This window comes from Hyla sarda, chromosome 3, assembly GCF_029499605.1.
Source record: "Hyla sarda isolate aHylSar1 chromosome 3, aHylSar1.hap1, whole genome shotgun sequence".
Lineage (NCBI taxonomy): Eukaryota > Metazoa > Chordata > Amphibia > Anura > Hylidae > Hyla > Hyla sarda.
Genome location: NC_079191.1, coordinates 102,541,642 through 102,563,764, shown reverse-complemented (window position 1 = coordinate 102,563,764; position 22,123 = coordinate 102,541,642). Strand labels below are relative to the sequence as shown.

The following is a 22,123-nucleotide window of genomic DNA, read 5'->3' as shown; positions in this document are numbered from 1 at the left end:
CCAACACTTCTCTCCACCAACATCTATCTGTAGAGAGTTGGAAGGCCACCATACACTTACACAGTCGCCCAAACTGGTCGAAGGTGGAAGATTTTTAAATAAGTAAATAATACCCCTAAATTCCATTTATAATATCAAAGGCATTGCATGTGTAAATTTTAAGTAAAAGATCAGCCATATTATTTATGTTGTTTTATTTATTTATTTTTGAGGGTGGGCTCAATTGGTAGGAATGAAAAAGTAGTACTAAAAACAAGTTTATGGAACATTTACATGGCAACGGTACACAAGCTTTGCCACAAGCTTTACAGAAGTTAATAATTTCCTCAGTCCCAGATAGGACACATATTCAAACATGTAGTTTGGGGTTTGTTAATATTTTGGAAACAGCAAAGCTTGAATGACCAACAGTTCTAAGAGCCAATGTTATGTGTATCCAGGCCACCAAGAAGCAAAGCCTAATAATGGCATAGTACTGGTACAGGGGTGAGATGTAGTGCAGAAATGTAGTACTGATGTGCCCCTAATCTTTTCTTTATCATGACTGTATCTGTAGGCTGTGTTCACATTCTATTTTCTGGGCTGTTTTTGTTTGTTTGATTTGTTTTTTCATACATAAAAAAAACACAGCCAAAATACCCCGCACAAATTCAAGAAAAAAAAAAAAAAAGAATATTTTTTTCCCTGTAAAATTGACATATTCTTAGGTTCTAAATCATTCTTCAAATACAAGGGGAATACATAGCCTCAGAGTTATCTTTTATTCACACTTCTGATTTGTCTATTCACCAAACATGTCGGGAAATGGTCTCGCCAAACGCATCCATAATGCCCTATAGACTTGGTACATGCCAAATGTATAGGTGTTTCATTGCTTCTGCTGAACTTGTAACTTCCTATGACATATCTGACTAGTGTTTGTCTATGGAGATGATCATCAGGGGTAAGAAAATGTAGACCCGCAGCAAACAGCTGATCGCCATATTGGCTTTTTGTTGAAAAGGAGTTAATGTGAAAGAAAAGATAGAAGATAATGCTGATACTGGAGCTGCTCTAGCACAGAAAAGTCTGATAAGAAGATTAAAATTGATGGCCGTACTTAAAATGCTTATGCTAAGCCTACATAAGATCTTTGGGAAGCGCATTTAGCTCATTTATCTTGGGAAAATATATATTTGTCTTGTGGTACAAAAAATTGAATAATGTACTAAATATGTAGGAATACAAATACATATTTTCCTATGCACAACATAATATAAAGCATACCTTTACTTTCAAAGAAATTTTCAAAACCTGCCTGGTTTTGTTACAATAACCCTTCAGGGCGGTGACAAGGTTATTTTTGGGCCTTACTGTTGTTATTGAGCACCTAAGACCCCACTCCATGGTGCACAGCTATTTTCCATTATCTGCATTTCAGGGGTCAGGACCAGAGCTGCACTACTTGCCAGTAGTACACACATAGGACTTCCTTTCCCCTACTTCCCTGGGCAGTCATCGCACAGCTCTTATGTCTCTCTGCTATGCCACGATCTAGTGTTGGAGAAAGTGCACAGGAATGAACAGTCTGTCATTGTGCTAGGGAATGAAATACAGTACACTACCATATATGGAAACTAGGGGGAGAAGGAGTTACTGATGCATTGGCTTTACAAGGTGCTATATGAGCCAAAAGGGAATCACGATCATAGCATGGCAAGAGTTAAATTATATAAGCAGTTCTGATCCAAGCAGAGACCTGTTGATGAGGACAAACTAAATGGAGTGGTGAGGGGAGATTGCTGCAAGGAAGGGGTTACAAAAGTAGCCCTGGTTTAAGAAATATAATGATGTTGCTGATATGCTACACATGGGTCAGGTGCCCCTAAAAGATTATTGGTGAACATAGATAAGATTTTACTTGATTTTACCCTTCAAGCATTAACCGTCTGAAGGAAGCGGAGCTCAGCTTGCATCCACACAGTCCATGCTCTCTCCCTTTCCTGCACATAGCACTATCTAAGCCTGTTCCTATCTTCTACATTCCATCTTGGTATCTTTGCTACCACATACGGACCGAGCCTAACAACGGGCAGTAACCTTCCCATTTAGTGAAAGGAAGAGATCTAGTGGCTGAAATGTGTTTAGGGGGTAAGAAAACAAATACATTCATTCGAGATTTTCTTGACAACATGCTGCTACCAGATAAGCACAAATTGTGTGAAGAATAAATTGTCCATCTAAGTTTACTATAAACACAGCCGCACAACGTGATCATTGTATCATCTCTATCGTCACCATCTTCAGATGTCGTGATTTTGACACAAATGAAGCTTTACTATTCAAAAAGCGCAGAGGCTAGAAAATGAATTTCTGTTATGTTTGTGAGCTATGTAACTCTTAGTACACAGATTCCTGTAAACATGTTGGTCTTATTCCAAGCTTGGCCGCAGTTCAGCAAACAGTTGAGAACATTTATAAAAAAGTTAGGATGATGGGGAGAAGTGATGTGGTACTTGGCAGAGGAGAGTGCTGACTGTGTAGGTGGCTGACCAAATGTAATCACTTATTGGATCTAAATGGTGAAGCAAGCCATATAATTAACAAGACTGGCCACTTATACAAGGGCTTCCTATACAACACAATCAGAATCTGCAATTTCTTATGAAGAATGACGGCACTGATTATCAACTCAGCATATAAATTATGGTTAAAAAGCAAAACATCGTATTTAAAAGAGGTTTCCCAATTTATACATGTAAGGGATAATCATAAAAGAAAGATTATATCCTGAATCAAAGGTGCAAAACATTGGCCACATACTAGAGAGACTAAATGTAGAAAAGCCTCTTTCTCTATTAAACTCTTTGGGCATTATGGAAACAGCCCAGCACAGTTTAAAAGGAGCCTTCTGAGACTTTGAGATATTGATTTCATATCCTAAGGATAAGTCATTAAAGGGGTACTCCGCCCCTACACATCTTATCCCCTATCCAAAGGATAGGGGGATAAGATGTCTGATCGCGGGAGTCCAGCCGCTGCACCCAGCATTGATTTAGAGCGTCGGGTGCAGTGCCAGAGGCTCATGACGTAATTGGCACAGCCAGGAGTTGGCTGAAGCATGAGGAGACCATATAGTGGCTGAATGGCACAGCCTGGAGGTGGCTGAAGCATGAGAAGAGACCATATAGTGGCTGAATGGTGCAGCCTGGAGTTGGCTAAAGCATGAGGAGACCATATAGTGGCTAATGACACAGCATGGAGGTGTTGGCAGCATGAGGAGACCATATAGTGGCTGAATGACACAGCGTGGAGTTGTTGGCAGCATGAGGAGACCATATAGTGTCTGAATGGCACAGCCTGGAGTTGGCTGAAGCATGAGGAGACCATATAGTGGCTGAATGGCACAGCCTGGAGGTGGCTGAAGCATGAGAAGAGACCATATAGTGGCTGAATGGTGCAGCCTGGAGTTGGCTAAAGCATGAGGAGACCATATAGTGGCTAATGACACAGCATGGAGGTGTTGGCAGCATGAGGAGACCATATAGTGGCTGAATGACACAGCGTGGAGTTGTTGGCAGCATGAGGAGACCATATAGTGGCTGAATGACACAGCTTGGAGGTGTTGGCAGCATGAGGAGACCATATAGAGGATGAATGACACAGTTTGGATGTGACTGAAGCATGAGGACACCATATAGTGGCCGAATTACAAAGTGTGGAGGTGTTGGCAGAATGAGGAGACCATAAAGTGACTAAATGACACAGCGTGGAGGTGTTGGCAGCATGAGGAGACCATATAGTTGCTGAATGACACAGCCTGGAGCTGGCAGCAGCATGAGTAGCCACTAGGGCTTCACAATCCCTAAGACTAAAAGATGTATTTTGAAATTTAAATTAAAGATTTAAGGTAGCTAGTGCTACCATACAATTTTTTAGGCCCAGGCCCTGCAGCATCAGTGGGGAGAACATAGAGTGTCTGAATGGCACAGCCTGGAGTTGGCTGAAACATGAGGAGACCATATAGTGTATGAATGGCACCACCTACAGTAGCTGAAGCATATAGAGACCATATAGTGTTTGAATGACACAGCCTGGAGTTGGCTGAAGCATGAGGAGACCATTTAGTGTCTGAATGGCACAGCCTGGAGTTGGCTGAAGCATGAGGATACCATATAGTGGCTGAATGGCAAAGCCTGGAGGTGGTTAAAGCATGAGAAGAGACCATATAGTGGGTGAATGGCATAGCCTGGAGTTGGCTGAAGCCTGAGGAGACCATATAGTGGCTAAATGACATAGCGTGGAGGTGTTGGCAGCATGTGGAGACAATATAGTGGCTGAATGACACAGCGTGGAGGTGTTGGAGCATTAGGAGACTATATAGTGGCTGAATGACACAGCTTGGAGGTGTTGGCAGCATGAGGAGACCAAATAGTGGCTGAATGACACAGCTTGGATGTGGCTGAAGCATGAGGAGACCATATAGTGGCTGAATGACACAGCGTGGAGGTGATGGCAGCATGAGGAGACCAAATAGTGGCTAAATGACACAGTGTGGAGGTGTTGGCAGCATGAGAGGACCATATAATTGCTGAATGACACAGCCTGGAGCTGTCAGCAGCATGAATAGACATTAGGGTTTCATAATCCCTAAGATTAAAAGATCTATTTTGAAATTAAAATTGAAGATTTATGGTAGCTAGTGCTACCATAACATTTTTTAGGACCAGGCCCAGCAGAATCAGTACATCATATATTGGCTGAATTACACAGCCTGTCAAGAATGAGGAGACCCTATAGTAGCTGAATGGCACAGCCTGGAGATGGCTGAAGCATGAGGAGACTATATAGTGGCAGAATGGCACAGCCTGGAGGTGGCTGAAGCATGAGGAGACTATATAGTGGCTAAATGGCACAGTATGGAGGTGGCTGAAGCATGAATAGACCATATAGTGTCTGAACTGCACAGCCTGGAGATGGCAGAAGCATGAGGAGACCATACAGTGCCTGAATGACACAGCCTGGAGGTGTTGGCAGCACGAGGAGACCATATAGTGGCTGAATGACACAGCTTGGATGTGGCTGAAGCATGTGGAGACCATATAATGGCTGAATGACAAAGCATGGAGGTGTTGGATGCATGAGGAGACCATATAGTGGCTGAATTACACAGGCTGGAGGTGGCTGAAGCATGAGAAGAGATCATATAGTGGCTGAATGGCACAGCCTGGAGTTGACTGAAGCATGTGGAGACCACATAGGGGCTAAATTAAACAGTGTGGAGGTGTTGGCAGAATGAGGAGACCATATAGTGGCTGAATGACAGCTTGGATGTAGCTGAAGCATGAGCCTGGAGGTGGCATCAGTATGAGGAGACCATATAGTGGCTGAATGACTGCCTAGAGTTTGTGGCAGCATGGGGAGACCATATAGTGTCTGAATGGCACAGCCTGGAGTTGGCTAAAGCATGAGGAGACCATATAGTGTCTGAATGGCACATCCTGGAGTTGGCTGAAGCATGAGGATGCCATTTAGTGGCTGAATGGCGCAGCCTGGAGGTGGCTGAAGCATAAGAAGAAACCATATAGTGGCTGAATGGCACATCCTGGAGTTGGCTGAAGCATGGGGAGACCATATAGTGGCTAAATGACACAGCATGGAGGTGTTGGAAGCATGAGGAGACCATATAGTGGCTGAATGACACAGTGTGGAGGTGTTGGCAGCATAAGGAGACCATATAGTGTCTGAATAGCACATCCTTGATTTGGCTGAAGTATGAAGAGAGACCACATAGTGTCTGAATGGCACAGCCTGGAGTTGGCTGAAGCATGAGAAGAGACCATATAGTGGCTGAATGTCACAGCCTGGAGTTCACTGAAGCATGAGGAGACCATATAGTGGCTAAATGACACAGCATGGGGGTGATGGTAGCATGAGGAGACCATTTAGTGGCTGAATGACACAGCTTGGATGTGGCTGAAGCATGAGGATACCATATAGTGGCTGAATGGTACAGCCTGGAGGTGGCTGAAGCATGAGAAGAGAACATATAGTGGTTGAATGGCACAGCCTGGAGTTGGCTGAAGTATGAGGAGACCATATAGTGCCTGAATGGCACAGCCTGGAGGTGGCTGAGGCATGAAGAGACCATATAGTGGCTGAATGAGACAGCCTGGAGGTGGCAGCAGCAGCAGCATCAGAAGTCCTGTAAGTGACCTGGTGACAGAGTGGTGCGGTGGGTGACAATACAAGTACCCGGTGACGAAGGTGGGTGAAAAAAGGTCTCATGCGGAGGAATGTTTGTAACTGAGGAGCAGTGCCTTAAATCTGTTTGGCACTATCCATATCTTTAAAGTGTTGGTGTGGCACCATGGTCAACCTAGTCTGATGAAATCAGGCATTGGTGGGTGGAAATCCTGGCTGATCCATGCCTGATTCATTTTCACAAAGGTCAATCTCTCCATATTTTTCATTGACAAATATTGATTCTCCTTGGGGTGACTATGGCCCCTGCCGCACTAAACACCTGCTCTGATGGCACACTACTGGCCGTGCAGTACAGCTTTTCCAGGGCAAACTGCTAGTTGGGCCACAAATTAAGTCTGGCTGCCCAGAAGTCCAGCAGATCTTCAAGGTGTGATGGCATGGGCATGTCAACCTATACCCCCACCTGCTGGTTCAGGTCCTCCTCAAGGTCTTCCTGCTGCCGCTGAGTTGCTTCACTATGCCGGTGAAGAAAGGTACTCATCATCAACTGTAGACTCAGGCTGCTGCTGATGGAGCTGGTACTGCCCCTGCCTTCCCACCCCTCCCCAGCAGCCATGGCAGTGGAAGTTGAGCACAGGGGGCCCCCAATTCAGACCTGCGAGAGAATGGACGATGGCGCCGATAGGCATTGGCCAACTGACTACTTAGGATGCCTCTGTGGTAGGTCACTTTGTCCTTCCTCTCAGTGGGTGAAAAAAAGGTGCCTATTTTGTGGTGGTAGCGAGGGTCCAATAAGATGGAGATCCAGAAGTCATCCAGCTGCCAAATGGTGACAATTAGGCTATCACTAAGCAAGCAAGGGAGCATGCATCATGCCATTTGTGCAAGTGACTCGGAAGGGACTCCCTGCCTCCATCTCCACTACATACTGCCACGGTGTGTCTGGGTCCTCTTTCTCTCCTTCCTCATAACCCTCTAGCTCCTCTGGCTGCTCCTGCTCTCCTGTCAATTTACTAGAAAAACCGCCCATTTGGCGAAACCTAAACTGTGCCCCCCCTCCTCCTCCAGTTCAGCCCCCACAGGGCTCATGTGGCCAAGAGATGTAGGCGCCGCGTCTCCAGTTCCCTGACCAGCCATCGTTTTCAACACGTCTTGTAAGAAATTAAGCAGTAGAATAACGTCGTTCATCCCGTTATCCTGGCGACTTACTAATAATGTGGCTTCCTCAAAGGGCCTGAGAAAACGGCAGGTGTCCCGTATGAGCTGCCACTGGTTCCCATTGAAGTTACACAGGGGAGTACCCTATCCGCTTGGATAATCAAGAAATCGGTGGTTGCTTTTCCCTGTTTGTATAGTCGGTCCAACATATGGAGGGTGGAATTCCAACGTGTGGCAACGTCACAAATCAGACAATGTTGGGGTATACCGTTCTGACGCTGCAGCTCAAGGAGGGTGTGCTTTACGGTGTACGAGTAACTGGAGTGCAAAGTTTCCTTCCCATTGTTAGGATGTCTTGCAAATGGGAGCAACACTTCAGGAATCGCTTGACAACCAGATTGAACACGTGTGGCATGCAGGGCGCATGGCTCAGCCTTCCCTGTCGCAGCGCGGCCAAGATGTTCTTCCCATTGTCAGTCACCATGGTTCCCATTTCGAGTTTTTTGTGAAGTAAGCCATGCTCTGATTTCTTTATGAATGACTTTTAGCAGTTCCTCCCCTGTGTGACTCCGTTCGCCAAGGCAAACCATGTGAAGAACAGCTGAAACGCCCCTCAGACTTGTCTGGGCAGTGGAGGCTGAGGACACGGTGGAGGATGAGGAGGTGGAATCGCACACTATCACAGGACCAACGGCCTGAGAGCGTAGAGGAGGAAGTAGCGTGGCCTGTCCGAGTTGGGGTTGTGGCTAGGCAGGAATCACATTCACCCAGTGAGCCGTAAAAGACATGTATTGTCCCTGACTATAGTTACAGCTCCACACGTCGGTGCTGCACTTTGGTACACAACGACAGGCTCAAGGACTGGCCCACCTTCTCTTCCACAAAATTGTGCAGGGCTGGTACTGCCTTCTTCGCAAATAAATGACGGCTTGGCATTCTTGAGTCCACCACTTGAAAATGGAGGGACTGCAGCACCAGCAACTTAGACAGGAGCACATTCAGCTTCTGCGTCATTGGATGAGTGGGCGCATACTGTTGTCTCTTGGACATGGCTTCACCGATGGATTTTTGGCGGAATGGCTGACTAAAAGTAGGAGGAGCAGGAGCATCTGGAGTGACAGAAGGAGGGTATGACACACAGCTCCCCCATTCGGCTGAAGTGGTGGAGCCTTGGCTGGCTGAAACAGGGTGCGGCGTGCCACTAGGTGATGCAGCAGGCTGGACCACCACATAGGAGCCACTGTTCTCCCAGGCCGCTTTATGGTGGTGAAGCATATGTTGACGCAGGGCCGTGGTGCCAACATTGGGACCCTGGCCACGCTTCAACTTCTGCCGACATATCTTGCATGTGGCTATGTGAACCTCCTCCGGATATTTGAGGAAAAACTGCCACACAGTCCGCACTAATTGACTGCTACTGCCGCCGTCTCCAGGAACCCCTGTTCGCCTACCTTCCGGCATCCATCTTGCAGATAAATAAAATATAATATTTTAATGGTTATAATATATGTAAACAGGTTACACATTTCCACAAGTGTTAATATAAGTTATGTTTAGTTTTTTAGTTTACATATTTCCACAAGTGTTAATATAAGTTATGTTTTTTTTATAGTCTAGAATTAATTATTTACAAAAAAAAAATGGTAAAAGGCGAGTTGTTGAATTATTTGTAGGAGCAATTTGTTTTCTATTTTTAAAACTTTTTATTTTTAATTTTTTTTGTTATATTTTAAGTCTCACTAAACTTGTACAAGCAATCAATTATATATGGTCTTCAGCTGCCATGACTGAAAGGATACCCTTGATTGTGTTGCGCAGGGTGGAGGGGGGGGGGGGAGTAGAGATCAAAGAACTGACAGGAGCTGCCTATCAAGATGGCGTGATCACTAACAGCCAGCATTAACCACACATGGAGTGGGGTCAGCAACTGAGCTTGATCCATACATACCTGAACTGACATTTAATTAACGTACATGTACATAAAATGCTGGGGAGGGGCTAAAGATAAAGTGTTTTTTTTTTTGTTTGTTTTTTTCTTCATGCCAGCCCAAACAATATACAGCACAAACAACTATCCAAATGTTTGCCTGTAATGAACTTCAATAACAAAAAAGGTTTCTGTAGACTTTTGTCATGGGTGTAAAAAGCCTGCCAGCTTATACTTTCCGATACCATAAAGCTATTAAATGTATTACAGAAGAATGCAAAACTGTATTGAGACCATAAGTTCTCAACATGTTTTCATGGTTTTCCTCTAGGTACCTCAGTTTTCTCCCACAGTCCAAAACTATACTGATGGCTTAGTTTGGAATTCAGTTTGTGTACCCCAACGGGGAGAGGAACTGATATAAAATAAGACAATCTCTGTACAACACTACAAAATATGTTGCCACAAAATACCATAAATAAAAATAAATGGGAGCTGAGCTGCAGTTACCCATCACGGCCACAACACAACGTATGCTGCTTGTATCTGACTTTGTTCACTGTGTACACCAGGGCTCAAGTCCTGCAGGAATGTGTGGGAACTGAGTTCTTGCACTTTTTCCACAGCAGGAACGCCATTCCCATTAGCAGGACCAGCCATTAATTGGAAATCTTGGGTTCCCACACTTTTTTCCCAGGACTTGACCCCTGGGGTAAACCATGGCTCTGGCAAACAGGTGATCAGTGGGAGTGCTATCAATAGAGAAGTGGATAGGCCACCAATTAAGGCCCTGAAAACCCAGTTTAACAACACAGTAATAGAAATAATAAGTACAAGACTTGGAAGAGAGAGCACACTAAATAACTGTATGAACCAAGCATACAACATCTAATATAAGGTGATTGCAGATACCATAGGCAGAGCTCACGGGTCTTTAGTAAAACAGCGATACCTGTGGGGTGCATGTATGAGATAAAGTATCATGTAAACAAAGCAAAGAGAAAGCATACAGCAGTTTCGCACGACAACACCAGCAGTTTCGTATGGCAACGCATACTTCTTAAGCTGGAAGAAGTACGCTTTGTCGTACGAAACTGCTGGCTTTGCCTCTGAGCACTCCTGCACGTCTCTGCATGATCCCGTAGCCCCGGACTCCCGGACGCGTTGATACCATCTTGGCGTTGAGTGCATGTATGCTTTCTTTTTGCTTTGTTTACAGTAATAGAAATACTACTTAATAAGTACTGTAGTATTCTCAAGGTAAAATGCATAGAACTCCTAGCTTACCTATGATCCATAAAATAAGCAGGTAGTCTATTCTCTCCAAGGCTGGTCCCATAGTGTTCTTTTTATGTTCATTGTAGACTAAGGAATATAAGTTAAGAAGTAGTAGGAAAGTAAAGTACGATGCCCCATGTATGATGAATTTCATAAAAGGTGTGTGGATCATGCGTCCAACTTGAGACTTTGGGGCTAGCAGATAGCACAGAGAAAGGATTGGCCAACAAATTCCTACAGTTAGGACAATCAGTATCTTTTTGCAGGTGTGTTTTCTTCTGTAGCCCGCCATTTGTCCAAACCACACTGTGTTAAGAAACTGTTGGCAATTGGATTGTGATACAAACTGAAATAAAGAAAATTGGGAGATAAATTAATTAGAAACGGCAGGAAATTGTTCAGTGTTGTGTTAAAGACAGAAACTCAAATATTAAAGGGAACATGTCAGCAGCATTTTAAGGGTTTAGAACATATTCTAAAAATGCCCATGCTATGCTTGATTCTTTAGAAAAAACAAAGCAATGAGCGCTCCATAGTGCAATAATCCTTAGGTGGGTAAATAGAGTAATACTGGAAGTGCTTACCCGCTAAGTTGTCCAAATTACAGGCACAACACTGGTGTAGGCATGTGAATATCCAACTGCAGCCGATCCCTCCACCATGCAGGTGTAAAATAAACTTCAGCAACTTCACCACTCCAAAGGGATTCTATCCAGGCACAAAGGAACATCAGAAATACAAGGTAGAAGTAATCTTGGATACAGTTTATTCAGAACAACGCGTTTCAATGCCAGGACTGGCGTCTTCTTCAGGTTCATAAAAAAGCACAAAAAATGGACTAATATATATAGTTTGAGCACTCACGTGTTGTGACCCTCCTCCCACTCCGGCCAAACCGGAATTGGAAACAGCTTAGACACGAGGTAAGCAGGAAAGGGACAGTCACATCAGTGGGCGTTACAAAGAATCCACAGAGCCTGACAAAACAAAAACTTTACAGACACTATATGTAATATATATAACATATAATTCAAAACACAGGGGTATATATGTAAAAGTAAATGTGGATAAGATAGTGGCTCTCGATGGATAATCCACAGCATATACACACATACATAGTGAAATATAGAGAATTATAAACAATTCTGAAGGATGGATTACAGAATATAAAAATGCTTATATAAAAAAAATATAATAATATATATAAAAATATATATAAAAATATATAAATATATGTATTATATTAGCAACCAATAATAATCAATACTTGTATACAAGTAAAATGGTGGAAAACGTTTCAGCAGAGAGCACTGTGCTTGTGATTCAGCAGAGAGCTCTGTGTTCCAAAAAGAAAAGAATTTCCTCTGTATTATTCAGCAGTTAATAAGTACTGGAAGGATTAAGATTTTTTAATAGAAGTAATTTACAAATCTGTTTAACTTTCTTGCACCAGTTGATTTAACCCCTTAAGGACGCAGGACATAAATGTACGTCCTGGTGAGGTGGTACTTAACACACCAGGACGTACATTTACGTCCTAAGCATAACCGCGGGCATCGGAGCGATGCCCGTGTCATGCGCGGCTGATCCCGGCTGCTGATCGCAGCCAGGGACCCGCCGGCAATGGCCGACGCCCGCGATCTCGCGGGTGTCCGCCATTAACCCCTCAGGTGCCGGGATCAATACAGATCCCGGCATCTGCGGCAGTTCGCGATTTAAATGAACGATCGGATCGCCCGCAGCGCTGCTGCGGGGATCCGATCATTCATAACGCCGCACGGAGGTCCCCTCACCTTCCTCCGTGCGGCTCCCGGCATCTCCTGCTCTGGTCTGTGATCTAGCAGACCAGAGCAGGAGATGACCGATAATACCGATCTGTTCTTTGTCCTATACATAGAACAGATCAGTATTAGCAATCATGGTATTGCTATGAATAGTCCCCTATGGGGACTATTCAAGTGTAAAAAAAATGTAAAAAAATGTAAAAGTAAAAGTAAAAAAAAGTGAAAAATCCCCTCCCCCAATAAAAAAGTAAAACGTCCGTTTTTTCCTATTTTACCCCCAAAAAGCGTAAAAAACATTTTTTATAGACATATTTGGTATCGCCGCGTGCGTAAATGTCCGAACTATTAAAATAAAATGTTAATGATCCCGTACGGTGAACGGCGTGAACGAAAAAAAATAAAAAAAGTCCAAAATTCCTACGTTTTTTAATACATTTTATTTTATTAAAAAAAAATTATAAAAAATGTATTAAAAGTTTTTTATATGCAAATGTGGTATCAAAAAAAAGTACAGATCATGGCGCAAAAAATGAGCCCCCATACCACCACTTATACGGAAAAATAAAAAAGTTAGAGGTCATCAAAATAAAGGGATTATAAACGTACTAATTTGGTTAAAAAGTTTGTGATTTTTTTTAAGCGCAACAATAATATAAAAGTATGTAATAATGGGTATCATTTTAATCGTATTGACCCTCAGAATAAAGAACACATGTCATTTTTACCATAAATTGTACGGCGTGAAAACAAAACCTTCCGAAATTAGCAAAATTGCGTTTTTCGTTTTAATTTCCCCACAAAAATAGTGTTTTTTGGTTGCGCCATACATTTTATGATATAATGAGTGATATCATTACAAAGGAAAACTGGCCGCGCAAAAAACAAGCCCTCATACTAGTCTGTGGATGAAAATATAAAAGAGTTATGATTTTTAGAAGGCGAGGAGGAAAAAATGAAAACGTAAAAATTAAATTGTCTGAGTCCTTAAGGCCAAAATGGGCTGAGTCCTTAAGGAGTTAAAAAAAAAAGTTTTCCACTGGAGTACCCTTTTAAATATCCAATACAATTCCTTATTTATCAGTTGTTGGAATCGATCTCTTTTATCAGGGAGAATGGTGTCTATAATGATAAGCTTCAATAAATCAGGATTTTTCTCATGTACCTGTGCAAAGTGGCATTATATACTATGAAGTAAAAAGCCCCTATGGATATTAAATCGATGAGTGTTCATGTCTAAACAGTGCGGCCCACATACTGCAACTGACATGGACATTCAAGTAAATATATGGCATAGCTTGAATTACAATTGTAAGAATCTTTAATCTGAAATTTTTCTTTGGTGAAATTGGATGTAAAACCAATACACCCGCTCTGTATAATATTACAGCACAGGCATCTGGGTCTGTTGCACTTATTCATTCCCGGCTGTTTTTTTATGAGTTTTTTTGTGAGTCCTTCACTGCTTTTAATTTACAAATCTGTTTAACTTTCTGGCACCAGTTGATTAAAAAAAAAAAAAAAAAAAAAAAGGGTTTTCACCGGAGTACCCCTTTAGTTTACTCGGTGCCAAATAGTTACGCAAAGACATAGGCTTTTTAACGGAAATACGGGGATTACTGGGTAACTGGTCTTTTAGAGTCGGATCGCTCTTGAGAATTGGCCAATGTTTGGTTAAGATTTTACGGATGGTATTTGAAGCACAATTGTATGTAGTGAGAAAATTATGTTTAATTACATTGTTACTAATATTATCATGTTGCTAATTGATGAAATTTGATACTAAGAAAACTTTTCTCTTTTTTGTTTAAACGTTTTAAACCAAAAAAGAGAAAAGTTTTCTTAGTATTAAAGTTCATCAATTGGCAACATTTTATTACCTCCCCAAGGAACTGTACTACTGATCCACCCGGTCACCCAATTATATCGTGGATCGGGTCGATTACTAGTCACTTGTCATATTATATTGATTTATTCCTGCAACCTTTTGTTTTTAGTCTTCTTACATAATTTAAAGATTCCACCCAACTTATTAGGGAATTGAGTATCTTAAAGTTACCTATGAATTATATGTTTCTAACACTCGATGTGTCGGCACTTTATTCTAATATTGACAGTACTTTAGGCATACAAGCTATTGCCCATTTCTTATCAGGCAAAGACTCTTTTAGTATCAACCAAAGTAATTTTCTTTTGGAGGGTATTAAATTTATTTTAAATCACAATGGGGAAGATTTATCAAAACCTGTGTAGAGGAAGAGTGGTGCAGTTGCCCATAGAAACCAATCAGATGGCTTCTTTCATTTTTCACAGGCATCTTTAAAAATGAAAGAAGTGATCTAATTTGATTGAGCAATCGACCGCCGATAACGCTGATCATTGCAAAGCTATGGCTTTGCGGTGAACAGTGCTGACAATCAGTGTGTGCAGTGTTATAGGTCCCTATGGGAGCTATAACACTGCAAAAGAAAAACAAAAAAAAAGTTAATAAATGTGATTTAACCCTTTCCTTAATAAAAGTTCAAATCACACCCCTTTTCTTATTAAAAAAAAAACGCCATGTAAATAAAAATAAATATAAACATATGTGGTATCGCCGCATGCGTAAATGTCCAAACTATAAAAATATATCATTAATTAAACCGTACGGTCAATGGCGTACGCAAAAAAAATTCCAAAGTCCAAAATAACGTATTTTTGGTCGCTTTTTATATCATGAAAAAATGAATAAAAAGCGATCAAAAAGTCCGATTAATACAAAAATTGTACCGCTAAAAACTTCAGATCACGGCGCAAAAATGAGCCCTCATACCGCCCCATATGCAGAAAAATAAAAAAGTTATAGGGGTCAGAAGATGACAATTTTAAACGTATAAATTTTTCTGCATGTAGTTATGATTTTTTCCAGAAGTACGACAAAATCCAACCTATATAAGTAGGATATCATATTAACCGTATGGACCGACAAAATAAAGATAAGGTGTCATTTTTACCGAAAAATGTACTGCGTAGAAACGGAAGCCCCCAAAAGTTACAAAATGGCATGTTTTCTTCAATTTCGTCGCACAATGATTTTTTTTTTCTGTTTTGCCGTATATTTTTGGGTAAAATGACTGATGTCCCTGCAAAGTAAAATTGGTGGCGCAAAAGCCATAATATGGATTTTTAGGTGCAAAATTGAAAGGGTTATGATTTTTAAAAGGTGAGGAGGAAAAAACGAAAGTGCAAAAACGGAATAACCCGTGGTCCTTAACCCCTTAAGGACACATGACGTACTGGAACGTCATGTGTCCACTCCCGATCTATAACGCGGGGCCACGGCGTGGCCCCGCGTCATAGCGGGTCGGGCCCGGCCTCTAACAACGGCCGGGACCCGTGGCTAATAGCGCGCGGCATTGATCGCTGTGCCGCGCGCTATTAACCCTTTAGACGCGGCGTTCAAAGTTGAACACCGCGTCTAAAGTGAAACCGAAAGCATGCCGGCTAGCTCAGTGGGCTGTTCGGGATAGCCGCGGTGAAATCGCGGCATCCCGAACAGCTGACAGGACAGCGGGAGGGCCCCTACCTGCCTCCTCGCTGTCCGATCGCCGAATGACTGCTCAGTGCCTGAGATCCAGGCATGAGCAGTCATGCGGCAGAATCATCGATCACTGGTTTCTTATGAGAAACCAGTGATCAATGTAAAAGATCAGTGTGTGCAGTGTTATAGGTCCCTATGGGAGCTATAACACTGCAAAAAAAAAGTGCAAAAAAAAAGTGAATAAACATCATTTAACCCCTTCCCTATTAAAAGTTTGAATCACCCCCCTTTTCCCATAAAAGAAAAAACACAGTGTAAATAAAAATAAAAATAAACATAAATGGTATCGCCGCGTGCGGAAATGTCCGAATTATAAAAATATATCGTTAATTAAACCGCACGGTCAATGGCGTGCGCGCAAAAAAATTCCAAAGTCCAAAATAGTGCATTTTTGGTCACTTTTTATATCATGAAAAAATGAATAAAAAGCGATCAATAAGTCCTATCAATGCAAAAATGGTACCGTTAAAAACTTCAGATCACGGCGCAAAAAATGAGCCCTCATACCGCCCCATACACGGAAAAATAAAAAAGTTATAGGGGTCAGAAGATGACAATTTTAAACGTATTAATTTTCCTGCATGTAGTTATGATTTTTTCCAGAAGTCCGACAAAATCAAACCTATATAAGTAGGGTATCATTTTAATCGTATGGACCTACAGAATACATATCAGGTGTCATTTTTACCGAAAAATGTACTACGTAGAAACGGAAGCCCCCAAAAGTTACAAAACAGCGTTTTTTTTTAAATTTTGTCGCACAATGATTTTTTTTCCCGCTTCACCATAGATTTTTGGGCAAAATGACTGACGTCATTACAAAGTAGAATTGGTGGCACAAAAAATAAGCCATCATATGGATTTTTAGGTGTAAATTTGAAAGAGTTATGATTTTTTAAAGGCAAGGAGCAAAAAACGAAAATGCAAAAACGGAAAAACCTCCGGTCCTTAAGGGGTTAAGGGGTTAGAGTCCCATACATCGCACAGCTTTCTTCCCCATTTTTGAGTATATTTTTTATTATAGGTGCTACATAGATGATCTTTTTATATTATGGACAGGAACTCTACAACAGGCCTGTGAATTTGTTACGTTCCTTAATGGAGATAGCTGGGAGTTAAGTTTTACCCCTCATTATTCTAAGTCATCCGTACAATTCTTGAATCTGGAACTAATTAAAACAACAACTGGTGACATAACACCAGAACATTTTTTAAATCTGTTGATGTCAATAGTTTTGTTTATTACCGTAGCTGCCATTATCCTAAATGGCTTCGAAATGTCCTGTATGGACAATATCTTAGGATTCGCAAGAATTGCATGGACCACTCAGATTTTGAGCATCAATCATATATCCTTCAGAGGAGATTTAGAGAGAAGGGATTTCCTAGCGAAGTCCTATCTGATGCATATAAAAGGACACGGTGGCTTAAACAAAATAAATTGGTTAGTTCTAAAAAGAAACCAAATGATGATTTTAGTAATAATTTAATTAAACATAATTTTCTCACTACAAACAATTGTGCTTCAAATACCAAACATGGGCCAATTCTCAAGAGCGATCTAATTCTAAAAGACCAGTTACCCACTAATCCCCGTATTACCTTTAAAAAGCAGCATATTATAGAGTTCTTAAGGATTAAAGGGGTACTCCAGTGGAAAACTTTTTTTTTTTTTTTTTTTTAATCAACTGGTGACAGAAACTTAAACAGATTTGTAAATTACTTCTATTAAAAAATCTTAATTCTTCCAGTACTTATTAGCTGCTGAACACTACAGAGGAAATTATTTTCTTTTTGGAACACAGAGCTCTCTGCTGACATGACCACATGACCACATTGCTCTCTGCTGACATCCATTTTAGGAACTGTCCAGCGCAGCATATGTTTACTATGAGGAATTTCTCCTACTCTGGACAGTTCTTAAAATGGACAGAGATGTCAGCAGAGAGCACTGTGCTCGTGATGTCAATAGAGAGCACTGTGTTCCAAAAAGAAAAGAATTTCCAATACGATTTCTTATTAATCAGCTAATAAGTACTGGAAGGATTAAGATTTTTTTGAATAGAAGGAATTTACAAATCTGTTTAACTTTCTGGCAACAGTTGATAAAAAAATAAAAAATAAAAAAGTTTTCCACTGGAGTACCCCTTTAAAACCAGGAATGAATAAGTGCAACAGACCCAGATGCCTGTGCTGTAATATTATACAGAGCGGGTGTATTGGTTTTACATCTAATATCACCAAAGAAAAATTTGAGATTAAAGATTCTTACAATTGTAATTCAAGCTATGTCATATATTTACTTGAATGTCCATGTCAGTTGCAGTATGTGGGCCGCACTGTTCAGACATGAACACTCATCGATTTAATATCCGTAGGGGCTTTTTACTTCATAGTATATCACCCCACTTTGCACGGGTGCATGAGAAAAATCCTGATTTATTGAAGCTTATCATTATAGACACCATTCTCCCTGATAAAAGAGATCGATTCCGACAACTACCGTATTTTTCGTCCTATAAGACGCACCGGCGTATAAGACGCACCCAATTTTTAGGGGCAAAATCTAAAAAAAATAAAGATTTTGAACCCAATAGTGGTCTTCAACCTGCGGACCTCCAGATGTTGCAAAACTACAACTCCCAGCATGCCCGGACAGCCGTTGGCTGTCCGGGCATGCTGGGAGTTGTAGTTTTGCAACATCTGGAGGTCCGCAGATTGAAGACCACTGGAGGAGATGGTAATACTCACGTGTCCACGCCACTCCGGACCCATCACCGCTGCCCTGGATGTCGCTCCATCGCTGTCGCCGTGTCCCCGTCGCTCTGGAACGTCTCTGCTGCCGGCCGGGTATCCTCACTCTCCGTCGCCGCCATCACGTCGTTACGCACGCCGACGCACGTACGCGACGACGTGATGACGAGGAAGGAGAGCGCCGGCCATACAGGGGATCCCTGAACGGAGAAGACACCGAGGAGGCAGGTAAGGTCCCCCCCCCCCGGTGTCCTGTAACCACTAACCCAGCTATTCAGTCGGGCTGTTCGGGACCGCCGCGGTGAAATCGCGGCGGTCCCGAACAGCCCGTCTGAACAGCCGGGTTAGTGTCACTTTCCCTTCAGACGCGGCGGTCAGCTTTCATCGCTGCGTCTGAAGGGTTAATACAGGGCATCACCGCGATCGGTGATGTCCTGTATTAGCCGCGGGTACCGGCCGTTGATGGCCGCAGGGACCGCAGTGATAGGGCGGTATTCACCGTATAAGACGCACCGACTTTTTCCCCCCAGTTTTGGGGAAGAAAAAGTGCGTCTTATACGGCGAAAAATACGGTAATTAATAAAGAATCGTATTGGATATTTAAATTGAAATCTTTGAGCTCGGATGGTTTAAGTGAAAACTTAGAGAATATGGTCTGATATATAAAAGTATTGATTATTATTGGTTGCTAATATAATACATATATTTATATATTTTTTTTTATTTATTGTTATTATTATTATATTTTTTTTATATAAAAATTTTTTAGATTCTGTAATTCATCCTTCAGAATTGTTTATAATTCTCTATATTCCTCTATGTATATGTGTATATGCTGTGGATTATCCATCGAGAGCCTCTATCTTATCCACATTTACTTTTACATATATACCACTGTGTTTTGAATTATATGTTATATATATTACATATAGTGTCTGTAAAGTTTTTGTTTTGTCAGGCTCTGTGGATTCCATGTAACACCCACTGATGTGACTGTCCCTTTCCTGCTTACCTCGTGTCTAAGCTGTTTCCAATTCCGGTTTGGTCGGAGTGGGAGGAGGGTCACAACACGTGAGTGCTCACACTATATATTTGTCAATTTTTAGTGCTTTTTTTTATGAACCTGAAGAAGACGTCAGTCCTGGTGTTGAAATGCGTTGTTCTGAATAAACCGTGTCCAAGATTAATTCTATCTTCTATCTCTGATGTTCCTTTCAGCCTCGATAGAATCCCTTTGGAGTGGTGACGTTGTTGAAGTTTATGCCTGAAATTCATGCGGATATTTACCATTGTTTGCAGCACTCATAATTTGTTAGGAAGGTACCTTGAGTCTTTCGGGCAGCATACTATACCAATACCCTCAAAATACACTATAAGAAGCCCGGGAATGGCCTCGAACATCTATCTGTGGATAAACCATAAATGTCTTAAAATGAGAATACTTTTCAAATTGTTTTAATCTCATTTTGCTTGGGTGGGTTTCCCAAGGTGACCTCTCTGCATTCCTACAGAGATCCCAGTAAGATATGAGCAGAGGCATTGCACTGTAGTGATGAGAACTACCAGATATGCTGCAAACAGAGGTTGGTACAAAGGGACATTATATTTATTATTATAAAGTTTTAAAAATCTTATAAAAATCTGTTTCTTGGAATCACTATTTTTTTTTGTCTAAAGACTTCACCAGAAAAAAATCTTTTTTCTTTTTTTTTACACTTTACAACACCAAACCAGTGACTTTTACTTTTTACCTATAATGTACTGGCATATATATATATATATATATATATATATATATATATATATATATATATATAAATATCTGTATATATCATTTGGTACGTTATACTTATGAGGAAAAATACTATTGAGGTTTTAAAGGGGTATTCTGCTGCTCAGCGTTTGGAACAAACTGTTCCCAACGCTGGAGTCGGCACTGGGAGCTCGTGATGTCATAGCCCCGCCCCTCATTACTTCACGTCCTGCCCCGTCAATGCAAGTCTATGGGAGGGGGCATGACAGTCATCACGCCCCCTCCCATAGACTTGCATTGAGGGGACGGAGCGTGACGTCATGAGGGGGCGGGGCTATGACATCACGAGCTACTGGCATCGGCTCCAGTGTTCATAACAGTTTGTTCCAAATGCTGAGAAGTGGAATAACCCTTTAAGTCAGAGAAAGACCTTTCATAAACACATACGTTTGAGTCTTAGCATATACAAATTGTAAGGACAGATTAAGAAAAGATAGAACATAGAGTAGCATCCAGGCCAAGGAGCATATAATTCCCAGACCTCTATTGTGAAAGAATATTTAATGTATGGTTTATATTTTGGAGATTAGTGCAGGCTGCCCTTTACTAGACACAAACGAATAGCAACATATTCCAGCCCAGCAAATGTCTAAAGAACTCTCTGAAGCCCATTGACATATTATGATGCACGTGATAAAAGCATCTGCTTGGGCAGATTGGGGAATATATTGCTATTGCTGTGCATTTTGGAGTTTTTTTTCTCATTATAGAATATATATTTACCTCTTTTTGGTTGTACTTGATTGCCAGCTTTAAGCGGCTAAGATTCATTCGCTCTTCCAGAAGTCCTCTCTTGTCCAATGGTTCATCACTGGACTGATGGTTCAAGATCACTTCCAGCTCTCTAGAATTCCTGGCTTGAGCCAACAAGTCCTTTGCAAAGGTCTTACACTTCTGAGCGAGCTCTTCATAGTCATTCCTGAAGAATTCAGAGGTTTATGTTAAAAGAAAGTGGAATGTAGAGTTAGTTAAACCAAGTACCCAAATATACTTGAAGATACGTACTAAGACCCTTTTTAGCATGTCTTTAAGTAAAACATTTCAATAATTTGTCTAAAAACTGCTTTAGTGTCTGTGTTATTATATCGCCTTGTAGTAACAAAGCAGAATCCATCTCTAGAACTGAAGTAGTTAACTGAAAGAAAATTCTGGATCTTATGAGGCCTGGTGCTTCTATGATAATATAGAACTGCCAGAGCTCAGGAGCTATTATTACAGGAGAAGAAAGGTTTTTCTTATAGGTAGAGTGCAAACAGGGGCATATCTTCTTATGGAATTGCAGAAACAGTCAAATAGAAAATAAGCTCCAATTCGTGCAAAAATCCAATATGGTCCAATGTCAAAATATATCAGATAGAAATGTATTGTCCAATTGACAAGTGCTTTTGGAGCTCTTTCGGCTCCTTCCTCAGGTTACAGGACTTCTAAGGGTATGTTCAGACTACGGATTATGAACGGAATCTCCACTCGCAGAATTCCGCGAGCAAAGATTCCATTCTGGCGGCCGCCGCCACAATACTTCGGCGGTAGGTCCGCGCAGCACTGCGCTGTCACCATTGACGGCTATGCAGTGTTCGCTGACTTCCACGCAAACAATGAACATGTTCTTTCTTTGCGCAGAAAAATTTCAGCGGCGGAATTGTCCG

At 41.6% G+C, this 22,123-nt stretch overlaps 1 protein-coding gene across 2 annotated transcripts in view; it reads right to left on the bottom strand.

The window, feature by feature from the left end:
• The window catches only part of TRPC1 (transient receptor potential cation channel subfamily C member 1), a 126,571-nt gene that overhangs the window by 64,813 nt on the left and 39,635 nt on the right, over positions 1-22,123 (bottom strand). For both annotated transcript variants that reach the window (XM_056564801.1, XM_056564802.1), the window contains 2 exons: positions 21,201-21,396; positions 10,559-10,895 (listed from right to left, as the gene is read on the bottom strand). In XM_056564801.1, the coding sequence (XP_056420776.1) occupies positions 10,559-10,895; positions 21,201-21,396 (533 nt within the window). The remainder of the gene's footprint in view (positions 1-10,558; positions 10,896-21,200; positions 21,397-22,123) is intronic.